Genomic DNA, 18,002 nt, shown 5'->3' on the forward strand with positions numbered 1-18,002 from the left:
TCTGTTAAAGTTGTGAGTGACAGGAGTGTCTGGTGCCCTGACTCCTGAGTTACGGCCACCTGAGACAAGAATGTCTCTTCCTTTCCCTCCATTTCACCTAGATAATCTATTTCTTATTAAGGGTTGCAAAGTATTGATTCTTATTCTTACCTAGAAAACTAAACAAATTTTCAAAAACCTTTTCTCCATAAGTTGTTTGGTTCCTTCCTATGGGAAGGACAGGACAATGTGTCCTTTCTTTAGCCATTTCCAAACAAGTTTCCTCGCATTTTTCAAGGGTCATCAACAAGATAGTTTTAGCTTTAAAATTTTAGGGACTCAATCTGAATGATCTGATGTTTCATTTCATTGTAGTAGTAGTAGTAGTAGTAGTAGTAGTAGTAGTAGTAGTAGTAGTAGTAGTAGTAGTCATTGTGTTTGTTTACTTAATCAATCCCTGGAATAGACTTCTGGTCTCAAAGGCTGTTGTCCCCATGATCTTGTGTTCTGTTGTAGGACCGTGTACCACATTCAGTTCAATAAGGACCAGCCACTGGAAGGCAGGAGGGATGTGAAAGGAAATCTTCCTCTCAGTTCTCTTCCTCTTTCTACATAGTATCTCTGCCCCCTCATCATGCCCAGACTTCTGTGGTCTCTGTCAGTAAAGCTCATCCAGAAATCTCTTCTGTAGTTGGCTGAGCAGTGTTAGTACCTGGTGCCTCTTATGCACCAGGGATACCTGGTTCTGTTTCGGAACTAGCACCTGCTGAGCACATCCAGAACACCACTATTCCTGTCTGCCGGGTGATAGAGGGTGTGTCCCTACTCTCTACAGGGGTCCCTTCCAGGTAGTGAGGCACTGGAAAAAGTATACATGTATATTCTGTAGTAATCTGTATCTGCATTGAACCTGTGGAACTTAAGCTTCTGCAGTAGTATGGAAAGTGTTAGGGATTTCCCCCCTCACTTTACCCCATTTTGTCTAGCTATAAATCTAAGAGGCTCTTTCCAAAACTGATTTCACATTTTACAGCCTTTTGCACAGCAGTAAACAGTAGGGTAAAAGGAGGAGGCCCTGCGAGAACCCTGGTTGGGCATGCTTTTCTCCATGTGTCTGTTCAGTGCTCTGTTGTGGCCTGTTACCCTGGGTTAATGCTAGCCCTGAACTGGCTGTCTCTCTTCAGTAGTTCTGTCTAAAGTGTTCCCAGAGCATTTGAGGGCCTGACCTGTGGTGCTGTGTAACTCAGTCTGCTGAGAGCAATCTTTGTCTGGTGAGCAGACCCATTTCTCAGATGGCCAGCTGTCTGCACAGGGGTACAAGCTCTGTGTCTGAGAACATAAATTTACAGCGAATGTTAAAATTTGGATTGTCGGTTTCCTGTGTTTAGCCTGGGAGTTGCCATGTTATCACCCGACACCTATTCGAAACTAAAGTCTCATTCAGTAGTCAGAATCCTGATCTAGTAAAGCAGATGTGTAGAAAACCCTCTAGGCTTATTCACTGGTGTTGAAGGTGAGGCTGGCTGACACTTGAACATTGCCCTGAGATTTGGATGGGTGGGTGCACTGCCTTCTGTGACATAAGCAAGTCCACGTTGTTAAGTTGAACTGGGAAAAGGGTCAGTGCTGTGCTTTCCTGCTGATTTATAACACTCATCACAACAGAAAGCCAAAGTCCAGATAGGTTCCAAATGTTAAATTTGGACCACTTACAGGGTTTATGTCACCATTGAAGGTGCCTTGATAGTGTAGCCCCGTTTCCTGGATCTAAGAGATTAGAGTCACAGTAGTGAGGCTCAGGACAGAATTGTCTGAAAAGAAACCCAGAGGTCATTTTGTCCTCAGCCCAGGTGCTCAGGGCCACTTGTGTGTGTGTATGTGGGGGGGGCGGGGATGGGAGGAATATTTTTAATGGAAAACCATTGTATAATGGAAATTATTGTTGCTAGCCCTGCCCTCCCCAAGATCAGGGTGTCTCTTCCCAGCTAACACACTGAAATTGGAGTGGCTGCAATCAGCTGTAAAGCTGCTGTTGGCTTTTAGATATATTGTGTAACATGGGGATTTTGCAACTCACGCTGGTGAGTTGTGCTTCTTAGTTGGATATGTGCACCTTTGCATGCTAGTGTATGTGCACATGGGTGCACACAAGTGTGGCAGCCTGAGGTTGCTGTTAGGTATCTTTCCTTGATTGCTTTCTTTATGTTTTTGGCCACAGGGTCTCTCACTGAACCTGGAACCCACTGTTTTTGCTAGGCTGGCTGGCCGTGAGCTTCAGGGATCCACTTGTTTCTGTTCCCCTAATGCTGGGGTTCTAGGAGTGTGCTGCCACCTTCAGCTTCCTTACATAGGTCCTCATGCTTGTGCAGTAGATAATTTACTGCGCATGAGAGATGACAGATCCATAGGGGATGCTGAGGAGACAAGAAGATGTGAAGCTATGGCTTTTCTTCAGTTACTTCCACCACCCACATTTCTTAGCCCACCTTTCTGGATTTAGGGTGTTTTTAAATTTCTTTGCTTTTCTTTGTTTTATGGAGGTTTAGGGTAAAGTAGATTATAGCTCCTAGCTACTAATTTTGAGCAATTAAAATAATTCTGAGAGCTGAGTTGAAAAAAAAATCTGTATTTCAAGTATCCTCTCCTTTATATATAACTGTTATAAATTTGTTTCTGGTTTGATGAAAAGCAGCACCATTCAGATGCTTTTTTATGTGGCTAGAACTAAAAGACAGTTTTGTTTAGTTTTATGTAATTTTTTTTTAGAATTTCCTACATGTGTATTGTATTCACATCATTTCTACCCCTCCCTCTACTCCTCCATCTCCTCCTGTGTCCCCACAGCCCCTCTCAAATTCATGACCTCCTCTTCTTTCACTGTTATTTAGTATATTTTCCACTTAGTGTTATTCGTGTGTAAGTGTGTTTAGAGCTGACTACTCGGGGTTGGCTGACTGATTCTCCCTCTCCTGGCAGCTGTTAGTTTCCTGTAGCTCTTCTCCTAGATCTTGTGAGATTTTTCCCCATCCATGTTGTCATGTCAGCTGGTATTACCGTTATGAAGGTATGTGTAGGCAACCACGTTGAGACTTCATGGGTACAGCTTCCTTGTCTTGTCTGCAATATACTATCTAGCAGCAAGTATCTTCATCCTGGTTCTCACAATCTTTCTGACCCCATTTCCATGATGCACCCTGAGCCTTAGGTGCAGGGGTTGCATTATAGATATATCAGTTGGGGCTGGGTCTCACGTTCTGCATTTTGACTAGTTGCATTAGATCGTCTCCTTCTGTTGCAAAAAGACGTGTGTGTGTGTGTGTGTGTGTGTGTGTGTGTGTGTGTGTGTGTGTGTTGGGGGGTGAGAGCTGCTCTTACCTGCAGGTATTAAGTATTTAGAAAACAGTTAGAAATTGTATTGGTTGAGGAAAATGGCAGGTTCTTTTTTAGGGTCTATGTCCCCTCCAGCCACTAGTAGTTGGCTAGGTTTACAGTATCAGGCATGATTTCCCTCCTATTGAGTTGGCCTTATCTCTAATTAGACATCTGTTGGTTACACTCAAGACAGAAGCACCTCTATTGTGTCATTAGGGGTATCTCGCTGTGCTGGTCATTGTTGTTCCTAGGCTTTACCAATGGGTAGGACTGTTGATTGCTTTTCCCTCTTGACAGCTTGCACAACATCTTCTGGTACTATGAGAGTTCGTCTTCAGGGGTCAGGTTTTCAGGTCACTTGCATCTCAGTTTCTCCAAGTCCTGTGTTTGAAGTGTGGGTGTCTTGCCAATAGGATTTTACCTTTAGGTTCTGGGAAGCAACCAAGGGCTGCAGCAATAGCCTATATTATTTTGAGAGTCTCTTGGATTCCCCTGACCAACAACTCTTTAAGGGAGGATTCTCATGCCTATTACTGGGGTTTCTGTTAGATAGTCTATGGCTTTTGGGGGGAGCGTTATCACCTCAAGTGGCATAAATTCATCTTATAAATTATATTTGTATGTGTGTGTTTATGCATATGCACATTATATATGTATTTCTAAATAAAACAATATGATTCCCTATTGCTTTTTCAAACATCTTTGGTATTTTTAATCTATCCCCTTTCCCTCTCTCCTTGAATTGCTTTCCTCCCACCTCCCCAGTTAAAGCCTCCCCATTTCCCCCACTTCCTTCTTGTAGTAGCTGTTAGCCTCCTGTAGAGCTCCCCCTCCCCACAGTTCTTTTTAAGGCTGATTAATTCAGAATGGAGCTTCCATTGCTTATCATCTCTTTATGTTTTTTATGTAAGATAAGTATTGGTTCCTGTCACTTCCCCTTCAAAACTCCTTCAAGGATTCTTTTCATCTTTCATGTCTCCTTTCTACCTCTCTGCCCTTCCTGTACAATCCTGGTATTTGGAACCCTGTGGGTGTGGACCCTACTGAAGCTTTCCTCCAGTGTCAGCTTCCTGAAAGCTGAGGTGGAAATCTGCATCACCCAAGGGGCCTCTAGTAAACCATTAGCTGCATATCTGTGAATGACCTGTGCTTAGATGGAGCAACAGCTGATAGGAATTTTTAAGAGAGCAATGCCTACTCAGATTAGAATTGTCCTCACTGTCTGTCCTCCATGGAGCTGTTCCTACTAAGATTACAATTGTCCTCACTGTTTGTGTCTTCTATGGAGCCATCCCTACACAGATTAGAATTGTCCTCACTTTCCATGTCTTCTACGGAGCTGTTCCTACTCATGTTAGAATTGTTCTCACTGTCTGTGTCTTCCATGGACCAGTCCCTACTCAGACTTGCACTTGTTGTGTGCGTCCTCCAGCACCACAGATAAAGGTACCTAGTGAGTATCTAATGAAGTAATCACTTCTAATGCTCTGCTCTCTCCAACTAATCAGTGAAAATCATTGAAAGCCACCCGCACAGCACAGCAATTAGCCATTGTGATTGCTATTTATTCTGAATGCCAATGTGCCTGCCAACTTCTGTACCTTTGAAAATAAGATCTTGAACATTTCCTAAGAGTCCATAATAAAGGAGAAAGTTAGAGGTCTGGGGTGGGCAGAGAGGCCTTGGACCCCTCATTTTGTAGTTGAAATGTTCTCTAAGCCATGGAGTTGCCTGTGCTTGACAAACCTGGAATTTCCCTCTCTTGGCTTCTCCAAAAATACCATTATCAGCAAGCTAATTAGTGTGCCCGAGGGGCAGGAAAATGGCTTAGCCTAACAAACTGGGTTCAGGCCCAAAGCCCTACCTATGTGGCAGAGGGAGAGAACCACTCCTGCAAGTTGTCCTTTGATCTCCACATTCTCATGACCACACACACAAAAGTAGATGCATAAAATACTTTCTTAAATGTGTCTGATCTATGCATTGGATAAGCAGTAAAAAAATAGACACTTCAAATAAAAAACTCAGCAAGTGGCCATGTTATAAATATTTGGAACAAAATGAAGCAGTTTGTGTCTATCAGAGCAAGTTAATAAAACCTCCATTGTACAGGATACTCAGAATATGCCTTCTTTTTTTTGATCAATTGACTTCAATTTTCTGATAATACCACAAACTAATAATCAGAATGTTTGAGTGACAATCACAGTAAATTCATAAATACAATATACTTGAAAACCCATTCTTGCTTTTTGAAATTGCTGTCATTTCTAGTTGCAAATGCTGCAACAGCCTGTGATTATGGTGACAAGGACTTTTGGGAATCTTCTGTAGAATACATATCACTTTTATAGCAAGTTTGTGTGTTAAAGAGCTTTAATAATAGGTTTTATAAAATTACAGAAACTGTCTTTACAAGCTTTAAATATGATGGAAATGAAAAAATGTAATATCTTGTACTCTGCTATTGGGTGGTGTTAAAGAAAAGAAAAAAAAATAATGGTTTGCATTCTTGGGCTTTTATTTCTCTTCCTTGTAGCGTGGTGCCGTGGCTTATGTCTTTCTGTTATGCTGGGAAATGGGTATACCAATAAAAAAGAAAAAGGTCTGGCAGTTCTGCTTTGTTTTCATCAGAGGCAGTGCTGCTTGTGTAAATGAAAGCCCACATGGAGCAGCTCTGAAAGTAACTTATTGAACAGGGATGCCCTTCAGGTGGGATTGTCACCCTGCTGCCCAGCTCCTCCCTAGATAACTGGTTATACTACCACAGATTGGCATGTGCAGTGACCACACACTACAGCTCAACATGCATGTGAACAACGGTGACCACCCACTACAGATCAGCCTCTCTCTGTGTGTGTGTGTGTGTGTGTGTGTGTGTGTGTGTGTGTGTGTGTGCAGTGACTGCCCACTACAGAACAGATGAACATGTGTGTGTGTTCACAGAGACAGGGGTCAGGAAGGTTGTGCCATTGCACATAAGCAAAGGCTGCTGTAGTCTGCTGGAGATCCTATTTCTTATCCTCATCCTGCCAGCGCATGTGGGGCTATGCATTGTAGATGCATGTGGAAAATCAAATTGTATACAATGAAATTACATAGTTCGTTATGTAGACGTTATATTTCATTTTAAGAAATAAGGAAAAACTCCATTGAAAGACCCTGACAGCTAGGGATAGTGATTTGGTGAAAGGTAAAGGTACCTCTTTCAAATACACCTGCATTCCTTAGTGTGATGGTTTCTCAGTTCAGAAAGCCACTAAATCTAGACAGCAAAATAAATTGGATTTGGAATCAGACCTTCAGATGATTTAAATATTAACTACAGAACACTTCTCATACCGTATAAGTATGAAACCGTCTATTGTGCTACTGTTGACTAAACTCCCGGTCCCTCCTGGGAGAGGATTCTGCTCTATCTTCCTACATCTGTGACCTTGAAAGTTTATGTTCCAGTGGAGCTTCCTGAATCTAGAACAGAGCCACTACAGTGATGAGACCCCATTATCAGTGCTAGACATAGCATATGATATATGTTTTTATAAAATAGACATTTTATATTTAGGTCATGTTACAGACTTCATGTAAATATACATTTGTTGAGAGGGTTAAATTTTGTCCACCTTTGATATGAACAATCCGATAGATTTGAAAATCTTTCTTAGGTTGTGCCTCCTGGTGGCAGGTACCATGCCTTAATCACCTTGAGGTGCCACTAGCAAGTCCCTCATAGGAATGGCAAAGATACCAGTGAGAGTAAAGGCATTGCATTTCTTTGGCATTAAAACTCTGCTTGAGCTATTGCAGGGCACTCAGGATGCATTTGGTGGAGTGACAGGTGCACCAAACTTCACGTAAAGACAAAGAGCAGCTCAGTGATTGGAGTGAGAAAGCCATGAATTAATACATTTGAAGGAAGACTGCATTGTAAGGAGTCAAAAACAAAATCATGTGCATGAAATGAGGAGTCGACTACTCCACTATCTTGAAAAATCTCTTGCTGCCCTTGGGCTATGTGCTTTGTCCTCAGAACCATTCTGAAAGCTGTTAGCACAGCTCTACAGATGCAGACTCAGGCAGGTGGAGAGCTTGCAGGGAGCTGAGGCACACACTCAGATCCACTATCATGCCCTTTCTGCTCAGCCTCTTCCTTCTGCCACTGGATTCACCAGGGTGCAAGCCCAGCACTTTGTAGTTTTAATCCTCTGATCAAATGAGTGGTGGTACAAAACCATTAGGACTCTAGAGATAGACATTTCTACCTTGATTCCTTACCATGGAAATGAGCTACTCACAACTTCTGACTTTCAGTTTTTACATGACTAAAGTTTTTAATTTCCAGATCTCTCCTTTGATTTAATGACTAAAACTTGCAACACTGGGCTATTCCTTCTTACCAAAGATCAGCATATGGAGCTAGATGTTGAGGATGATGAGGGCCGCACCTAGTTCCTTCTTCCACCCCACGGTGGTACTCCACTGCTGTCCTAAGTCCATAAGCAGCTCTGTACCTTCCATGTGTACCAGGCTGTGGATGTGATCCCCATGGCTCACATTTCATCCCAGAGGCCACAGCTCGGTAGCCTGCTTCCCAGCAGTGCTTCCATCCCAAGTGCCAGGTGTTCAGTTTTAGTGAAATCATCCTTTCTTTAAACGGGTCTCCTTGAGATTTTGAAAATTTGAAAACAGTTCCTATTTATGCAATATTAAGTCCAGAAGTGGCAGCTCACAGTGTGAATGAAAACATTCATTTGCATGTAGAGAATGAATCTTATTTTCTTGGTACTTTCACTTTTCCAATTGAGGCTGCTTTCTAATGAAAAATTTGCTGGGGGGTGGGGTGGGAGGTGGGCGTGGGGGCTGAGGTTGTGTGAAAAAAGCCCACTTGAAACAGGATAGTTAATTTGTCAATTCATGGTAATTCTGTCTCCTTTTAAGTCTGATATTCAGTATATCAGGTTTATGAAGGATGGAATGACTTTGTGTGCTAATTGTATGGAGTACTCTGTAATGTGTTATATTAGTGTGATTCATGGTCCCTTTAACTCACCAAGTAAACTTCTAAAAAGAAGGTGTGAGTCTGTGTTCCTCTTGCCTATTTTTAAGTTTGAAAGCTGTTTGTCTATGCAGTTTATTGATGTTAAGCTCTACTGAATTTTATATACATATATATATTCATATAATAGTAAACCATGGACTCATTAGCATTTTCATTGAAGTTAATACTTTCTGTTTTCTAAAGGATTGACTTTTCCTATGAAACCCACCATACTGATCAGTAGGACAGCATGCTGACAAAAGGATAAAGTCATGGGATAAAAGACAGAACAGTGTAGAGGCAGAAGTTATTCACACACTCATAGGAGGGCCACCTTGCCCTTGGGTACACATTTAAACACTTGATGAGGCAGTGTGGGGCTGTGCACTCAGACACGCAGACCCAGAGCGCCAGCCGAAACTTGCTTTCTCCTTCGCAACCAAAGCTCCCTGGCTTGTGTGATACTTAGGCTCTTTTGTCTGTTATGCCAATATTGATTGGGTTCTGGCTACCCTTTTCTTTTCTTTCTTTTTTCTTTTCTTTTTTTTTCTTTCATAGAACAGGCAGTAATCTTGATGTGCCTTTAGAGTATCATTGAGTAGATAATTTACTTGAAAAAAAAAATACCCCAGGCTTCTTTCATGTATTGTTTCAGTTTGACAATTTAAAAAAGTACATTGGAGGATATTTATAGTATTTTTTCGATCTATTTTTGTCTGTAGACTAGGAGTGCTAACTGATTTAGGGCACAGGGGTTAAAAACAGGAAATGTGGTGTATGAAGTAGGTTGTCTCCAGACTTTCCAATTTGATTTCTTGAAGTATTACTGGGGAGTGCCGGGTTTCAAAACAACATTAGGCAGAGTACCTTGAGTGAGTCTGTCTGTAGAGAAGTAATGTCAGTTGTGCCAGGAAATGCTTCATGGGAAGGAAGGTCCGCGTTCTTGGTATAGGTTTGCATGATATAGCATGCTTTCTGTAACTCCTTCAGAGACTTCACACAGGCAGAAGAGGGGAAGGTTTGCGTGTCTTCGGCACATCCTCTTTGACCTTTAAATTTGGCTTAAAATTCTACTTGATCGTTTCAATGAAAAGTTTTGTCAAATAGCTGTTTAAGAGTTTTCACTGAGCCATCACCACTAAGTTGGGACACATTACAGCACCAGGCAACTCATGGTTCAAAAGCGTGAAGAAGCAAGAGTTCAGTTTCCTGTGGCCTTTTGAATGGCAGCTTTGCAGAGTCTACCAAGACTGAAAAACCTTTGAACTCAGCAGTTCAACCTCTGGATTATTCTATGAGAATACATGAGCCACGTGGTACATACCTGTAATCTCAACACTTGGGGTGCTGAGGCAGGAGGATTACTGCAAGTTCAGGGTCAGCTGGTCTACAAAGGCTATATACTGTATGACCCCATATCTGTGGCATTCTGAAAGGGCAGAACAGTGGAGGGAGTGAAAGCTTAGCAGCTTCAGGATTAGGAGAGGGAGTCTTGAAGGAGAGAGGCAGTGTTGAAGTTCAGGCTGTAAAGACCACCCACATCACAGTGTAGCGGTGAACATATGCTGCTGAGAATCTATTGTGCATATCCAGCAGTGGCCATATTGCAGACTGTGGCCTCTGGGCCATCACTGTACCAACTGTACCCCTTTAGTGAGAGAGAGGGGCAATAGGAAAGCTGTGCTTGGCTGGGAAGGTACCTGTTGTGTGTGGGACCAAGAGTGCATGGGTGTCTATGTATTCTGCTTGAGATTGCTGAAGACCCAACTCTGCTCTGAACAGATTGTTTTACTCTTCTGAAAAGAATATGATATAATTAAGTTTCAAGAAGAGAATTGTAGTGTAGCCTTTAAAAAAAATACATATATTCCTAGGCAAAAGTCTGAAAGAATATACCAAATTGTACTGGGGAAATTAGTGAAGACATTTATTGAACTTTTAGTTATTAAATAAACTTATACTTCTGTGTTTATTTCAGCAGACATTTAGTTTTTTAAATTTCAAAATAAAAAAATAATAGGAAGAAAGGCCTGAACTTTCATGTGGGTACATCCTCAGCAGTTTGCCTAGCAGTTTTTATTAATGAGAAGAATGACATCTGGCTGTGTAATAGTTAATAGAACATTTTCCCTTTTTTGGAGAACTCAAAGCTCCAATGTACTAGCTCATTTCCAGCCACCCTTTAAACACTTGGTTGCAGTACGCGGTGGACATTATCACATTGTTGCCTGGAAGCATTCTCCCGTAATGGACACACAGGAGCACCAGTGTCCCTTTGACAGTCCGTGGTGTCATTTGTCACCATGGTGCCATTCTCATGTACAGCAGCCTTGCCTTTGCCAACCCGGCTTCTCCTGATTGCCTGATTAATTTTATATCATGCAGCTCTTTTCCTGTTTAAGGATAGTTTACTGGGCTGTTTTTCTTTCATGTAAGACTGTCAGAGCATTTATTATGTTAAACCTGGGTGTTACCTCACTCAGCTCTGAGCTCTGTGGAGAAGGTCTTTGTGTTTTCCTCAGGACCTAACATGGTGTCTGGCATGGAATACTCATATTAAGCGCTCACTGTGTATTTTTAGTAATAGTGTGCCTACCCCCACCCAAAAATCATGTGACCTTCCTACATGAAAAAGAAGAAACTGGCATATTGATCAGGAAGCTTCTTTTTTAACTTGATGTGTGCAAACACTGTTTCCTCGTGGGAGCTGTCAAGTCACACAGGCTCACTAACCGGAAGCCCACCATACAAGCAGCAGCCTAGAAGAGCCCACTCAGAGGAGAGGCAAACTCTGTTCTCCTTGGGGAATTTCCACACTTCTAATTAATTGCTAAGTGATTGTCTAGGTTCATACTGTGTGGGTGGGGACACTTTGTTGGTCAAATATCATGACACATTCTAATTTCATATTCAGAGCAGAGAAGGTCGATATTCTGAATGCTCAGAAACTGCTTCTCATTCCCTCACTTAAATAACATGGAAAGTTGTGGGGGTTTATCTGAGCAGAGCTGTTTTAAAAACAACACTCACGACTACATCATAATAGCCTGGCACTTTCCTGCAGCTCTAAGATGCAAGTCAGTGTTCTATCTTTACCCCTGTGTACTGTCAACACGGATGCCCATCCTTTCCTAATCAGGCCTATACTGTCCACTTAACACTTCATGGCATACTGCGGTCGGAATGCAAACTAAAACCCAGGGTTTTCTAACACACACACACACACACGCACACACACACGCACGCACGCACACACACGGCGTGCCCACGGTGTTCTTATCCACCCAAGCATTGCCGTGGTGTCTCGCACACCATGGGCACTGAGCAGAGCAGTGCTTGTTGTTTAGGACAAGCTGTCATCAGAAGAACAGAGGTTGTTTGGGGAAGCCAAGGTTGAGTCCCGACAACACTGTATTCTGCTTTCTTTAACTGTGTCTTTAAATGAGCCCTGGTGCTTAATCTCAAAAATACTGTCCTTGCTTTCCTGTGTCCTATGAAAAGTAAGAGATGTCCTGCCTTGCCAGAGGACATTGTCATAACAGACTCACATGTGTCTTGTTAGCAGCCTGCTGAAGTCTGAGGCTATTTAACTATGGAGCTTAAATCTTACATGTGGTTCAGTTTTTCTTTGATTATTGATTTTCTAGACATCATTTCTACACAACATTCACTTAGCAGTTCATTTAGACGCTTTGGCCCTAAAAAATATAGTGGTCAAACCAATCATCATGGTCTCCCCTGGCCATGCTAATATATGATATTCTGTCATTTTTTTTGAAAGCCTAAGCAAAACATGACAAATGAATTCCACTAACGCACCACCTTCACAATTGGTGTGAAACTGGCACAGAAGTTTTATCAGAGACAGATCAGATCCCCTATCAGACCCCACCAAGGCCGCATTGGAAGTCATGTCAAGCTGCCTGTTGCCACCGAGTGTTACAAACAAGTTTTCAGTGGTTAATCAATTCCCATACTGCTGCAGCTGGAGGGCAGTCACCGTGGGTATAGTGTGCACATGTACACCTGGAGTTTCAGAAGATACAGTGCAGTTAGTGTGTTTTATACCCAGTGTGCTTGTTAGCCAGCTGTTTATGTCATTATCAAAAGCTGTAGCTCTTGGAATGTATACCCTGCTTGCGACTCAACAGAACACTTCTTCCACCAAAGTGATCTCTCCTGGGGCTGCAGGCTGAATGTGCTCTGCCTACTTCCTACACCACACAGTGGTGTGCACACAGGGTGGATGGCTGCTGTTGAAGAATGAAGGAGCAAACAGCATTTTTATAATGGCTTTGTTAGCAAAGGACACACTGTAATCACTGCCTTTCAGAGTTGGCAGTCACTTGAGAAGCAAACTGAGTTGTCTGAGGTCATGTGGTTAGTGATTGGAAAGTCACAATTTGGGTCCCTAGATGTATTTTTTGTCTCCTCAAGGAACATAAAAAGTAATTAGTCAACTGTCAATAATATTAAAACAGAATAAAATGCGACAAGGACAGAAAGCAACATTTGCAGAGTAGACTGCATTGTCTCTGCCCCCTCATAGTTATCTGTCCTGTAGAAATAGCCTCCTCACCAAAGATCAAATTCTGATCCTGCCCCAGGCACCAAAGCCAAGGGGCCTTTGGAATCCATCCTGCCTTCCATCTCAGGAGGACAGCCATTCGTTCTAGACAGTGAATGTCTGCACAGCTTTCCTGGGATCTTTCTTGGGTGACATCTTGGTTTCTGCCTTCCTTTCCTTTCCTCTTCCTTGAAGGAAGAGATGGCAGGTTCTGTCGTTGTCCCTAAGGCCACAGGTGAGGGCCAGCCTCCCATTCCCAAGCACCATTTGCCCACAGCATCCACAGTATAGACACCAGTGCTCCAGATGCTTGGTCCATTCTGGGAAAGGGCACAGAGCTGCCTGGAACTGTGTGTGTCCTCCTAGCTGTCACTCACCTCTAGACTCTTTATGATGCCGAACACAGATAACTGTTACAGGCTTTTAGTTAGGGGATAATGACAGGGAAAGGTGTGTATGTGTTGATGCTTGCCGTGGTCTACATGTTGGTTGAATCTGTGGACATGGTGTCTCTGGATATGGAAGCCCAACTGTACTTTTCCTTTGCCCAGTCAGCCAAAACCACCTTTGCCAGCTGCTTGCCACCACATGATGGGTCAGGCAGACCAACTGTTTCCAAACATAGATGCTATCTGGGCTAGCCCATTGCCGTGGCTTTTTTCTACCTCTACCTCAGTACTGGTGTTTAAACAGCTAAGAGTTTCACAAAATGAAGAGAGCAACCAAACACATTTACAGAAACTGGTCTTTGAAACTGGTTTTCTTGGCAACCTAAAACCTTTTCATATAACTGCCTTGTATGAATTTGCTGCATGTGCTTATAGAAAAAACCAACAGCAGTAAATTGTGATCAAACTTTTGGTTACTTTGTGGTCTTCTTTCTGGGATTATCAACATATTCTCCTTTAAGGGCTCAGTGCTGGATATGTACCTAGTAGTCCACCATACAAGAGAATCCCAGGAAATTTATGTTAACAAATGAATGAATATTTGTAGTTACTTCCTTTGAATGAATTATATAGTTAACTTGATAATGAAAGACACTTGTTTGATGTAGTGAGTTGCTCTTTGGAAAGAGAAAGCCTATGGTTCATTTATTTTTTCAGTATTTTTTCTTTTATTGAAAATAGATTCTTTTCTCATGCAGTAAATCCTGATTATAGTTTTCCCTTCCTCTCCTCCTCCCAGTTCCTCCCCTCCTCCTCTCCCCTCCCCTCTGGATCCACTCCCTTTCTGTCTCTCCTTAGAAAAGAACAGGCTTCTAAGAGATAACAATAAAACATGACAAAGTAAAATATAATAAGATGAAGCAAAAACTTTCATATCAAAGTCGAACATGGCAACCCAACAGGAGGAAAAGAGTCCCAAGAGCAAGCAAAAGAGTCAGAGAATTTTTAACTTTTTTTTCTTTTCCTTTTTTTTTTTTTTTCAACAGACCTCTCACTGTGTAGTAGTGGAACTCACAGTCCTGCCTTGGCTGCCTGGATTCTAGGGTTGCAGGCATGCCCCATCCTAAGCATATTCCTGTAGCATATGCATTGCTTTGGGAGGTTAATATTTTTGCTTTAGCAAGATCCAGCGGAGGCTGGTTGCCCTGTGCAGAGGTGGTCAGCATCAGCTTGTCACTAGTGCCCTCTCTGGCCTGACACATCGTTTAAACAGAAGAGCTGTTTCTGTCCATCCTAGACTGTCTGTCCCTTCTCTGCCCCGTCATCCCCCTTAGCCCCAAAGCAGTTATTTATTGGTTTGTTTGTTTGTTTGTTTTTTTCTAGTCATAAAGAGAAAAACTCCAAGAATTATAGAATACTCTTCCAGGGTTAAGGCTTCTTTTGTTATTCATGCAAAACCTGCAGTCGGGCTAATAGGAGCCTGATTTCTCTGCTGGTGTTCTTACTGTTCTCTGTCACAGCTGCATCTTTAGAATTATCTTGACTAATCCAGGGCTGTCTCTGATATGGAGTATTTTGTTGGTGCTACTTAATGGTCTTGCCAGATGTTTTTCCTATCAGAGTCAGAGGGAGAGTGAATTCATAGTATACGATCACTGGGCATGTGACTGCCTTGCTTGAGTTGAAGTTTAATTTTTGGCTTAGTGGTCAGCACTCTAGCCCCACTCTCACTTTGCATTAAAGAGTTTAAAAATGTAAAACTGCCCTTAGATTTCCAGTCATCGTTCCTGACATCTGCCTTACAGTGGCACTAACAGAGCTGGTATCACAGGACAGAGGCTATGGAGTTCTAACTCCTAGTTCCTTAGAGCACCATTGGTCTCACTCTGGGGTATATAGAGATGTGAACATACAACCCCACAGATTGCACTAGACCCCATAAAGTGACCAGAGTTTGAGTGGTGCACATTCATGTGTCCTGCTCTGACACCTGGAGTGATGCTCAACGTGCTGTCTAGAGAAGGCCCAGCTCTGCATGCCCTACTATTTTGACTGGAAGCAATTGCTTTGTTCTGCAAGCTAGTATATTTCACTTTAATAGGTCCCTTGTGTTCTTCTCTCTGCTTCCCTTGGAGTTAACCTGTAATCCCAGCCCTCAGGAAGGGGAATCAGAGGGATCAGTTCAAGGTCATTCTTGACTGCATAGTGAGTTCAGGACCAGCTTAGACTGCACAAGATCCTGTCTCAAAACAACCAGAAAATGTTGATTACAGCTCATGGTCTGTGCATATCCAAGCTATGGATGAGTCTGAGAGAATACTGTCCTTCAGCCTTTGTAGATAATTCTAGAAGACAGTCTAGAATATTCCACTCCAGAAGAAAGCTGTCATTTTGGAGTTACAGGAAAAAACACTGTGCTTTTGCATTTTTCTTACACCATGGCAATCTCTTAAGGAGCATGGTGAACAGTAGGATGTGTGTGTGGTCACCGTTAATCTTCACTGCAGTCTGGCAGAAGAGGTGCAGAATCTACACTCACTCGACACGTGGGAAGACCTTCTCACCAAAGTCACAGCTAGAAGGGAGCTGCTTCAGAAAGCTGTGACCACACACTCTGCACCCATAATCTGGGTGCTGCTGTTAACTTGAAGCTGTGCTCGTTAATTCAGGACTACATTCCGATATCTTTATTTTGTCCAGTCTTTAACCTGCCTTATAGAATCATCTCCAATTAATTTTGTGACAGGCTTTTCTTGTGTGTTGTGGGGTATTTGGGCACATGGGGGGAAGGGGCACACTTATGTATCTTGTTCTCTCACTCTTTGCCTTACTCGCTTGAGTCAGAGTCTATCACTGAACCTAGAACTAGACTGGCATCCAGGAAGTCCCAGTGATGCTCACATCTCCACCCCAGTCCCCACAGAACTGAAGTTAAAGGCACAGACTTGCCCAGCCCAGGGTTTTTTATATGGGTGTTTGGGTTTCAAGCACAGGTCTTCCTGCATGCATGGCCAGCACCCTTACTCATTGAGTAATCTCCAAGACCTTAAGGTTTTTGTCTTTGAAAGTCACTCATGGGCTGGAGAGCTGGCTCAGCAGTTTAGGGCACACTGCTCTTGCAGAGGACCCTGTTTTGGTTCCTAGCACCCATGCTATGTGGTTCACAACTCCAGTTCCAGTGGATCTGATGCCCCCTGGCCCTCCAGTCTCAGAGGGCACCGCACATTCATGGTGCACATAAACACACATACACACAGGAAAAATAAAGTGATTCCTCAGAATCAAAACTTCATTGTGTATAATGCTTCAGTGGATGTCTAACATGCATCGTACAGACTTCAACATGCCCTCTTGTCCTCTGCACTTTGTCTGATACGCATGTGAGCTAGAAGGATATTTTTAAGTTTTGATTCTGAGACCAACTGATAGTAACTTCAGAGCCACCAGTGATAAGAACGAAAAAGAGTGAAAGAAAATGTCTCATTTAAGCTGTTTTGGTTTTAACCTCTCTGGAAATGTCCTTTCACCGTTTTGATCTCCAAAGGAAATGGACAGTGATGGTGTTATTTTCAGTTTCACCTCAGATTGCTCTGGTAGTTGCATGCTGGTGCTGCAGGGCAGAGCGCTGGCTGCGGCTCTCCCTGAGTGCCTTTCCCTCCCCCATCTTGATTTCAGGTGTCAGAAACTATTTAAAAGAAGCATTGGTGAATATGATTGCTGTGCATGCAGAGGTAAGCTGTCATTAACTGTTCCTACAAAAGTAGGTAAATGAGGGGGAAGAAAGAAAGAGAAGTGAATTCCATTATTATTCACGAGAGAGGTCTCTTTCCCCCTCAGAATGTATCTTGGGCATGTAAGTAAAATAAAGCTCAGCTTTCTTGTGTGTATGTCTGTGTGTGTGTATCTCTCTATGTGTGCCTGTGTATATATGTCTGTTTACATGTGCATCTGTGTGCATGATGTGTGAGTGTGCCTGTGTGCATGCATGTTTATATGTATGTGCATCTGTGTCAGTGTGCATGTGTGTCTGTGTGCATGTGTTTGTGTCTGTGTATGCATATGTCTTTGTGTGTGTGTAACTTAGTCTTTTCCTGAAATTGTCCGTGTCTTCTGTGATCCTTAACACTGAAGTTAGTCAGTCAGTTGTGTTGCTTCGGGGTGTGTAGATGTTGCTGCCCATGGTTCACTCAAGCTGTCAAGCTGTCCCCCACGGTTGTCATCTGAAGCTTCGTGCTAGCATCCTCATCGGACATCCTAGGCGTGAGAGTCGCTTTTTTGAGGGACACTGGAAAACCAGCTACCACCGTTGGTGCCACAGCCGCCATGCTGCTGCGTGTTCGTGCAGTGATCTCAGTCCAGTGCGGACTCTCAGGGCGGCTCGCAGAGCGGTGGGAAGCTGTAAAATAAAGCCAGGCCAAGCCAGTTAGCACTGTGGCTCAGGTGCCCCTTAGCTTAGCTGTAGGCATCCAGGCAGGTGCATGGGTGGCTTTCTCCCTCTAGAAGATCTGGAGGCCTTCATGGTATCTGGAAAAATATGAATAAGGACAGCAAAAGCCGGAGAGTGGAGCAAGCAGAGGAAACAGGGGTGATACTGCCTCCTCACTTTTCACTTCTTAGGAAAGGTGCTTGTGAGCATCTCTCTAGAAAGGAAGATCGT

At 43.0% G+C, this 18,002-nt stretch overlaps 1 protein-coding gene across 5 annotated transcripts in view; it reads left to right on the forward strand.

Moving 5' to 3' along the window:
- Exoc2 (exocyst complex component 2) overlaps nucleotides 1-18,002 on the forward strand; it is a 180,306-nt gene that overhangs the window by 150,185 nt on the left and 12,119 nt on the right. For all 5 annotated transcript variants that reach the window (XM_052726869.1, XM_052726873.1, XM_052726870.1 and 2 more), the window contains one exon: nucleotides 17,021-17,076. In XM_052726869.1, the coding sequence (XP_052582829.1) occupies nucleotides 17,021-17,076 (56 nt within the window). The remainder of the gene's footprint in view (nucleotides 1-17,020; nucleotides 17,077-18,002) is intronic.

The sequence above is a fragment of the Peromyscus californicus genome, unplaced genomic scaffold (assembly GCF_007827085.1).
Source record: "Peromyscus californicus insignis strain IS unplaced genomic scaffold, ASM782708v3 Scaffold_8__1_contigs__length_139910024, whole genome shotgun sequence".
In the NCBI taxonomy this organism is placed as follows: domain Eukaryota; kingdom Metazoa; phylum Chordata; class Mammalia; order Rodentia; family Cricetidae; genus Peromyscus; species Peromyscus californicus.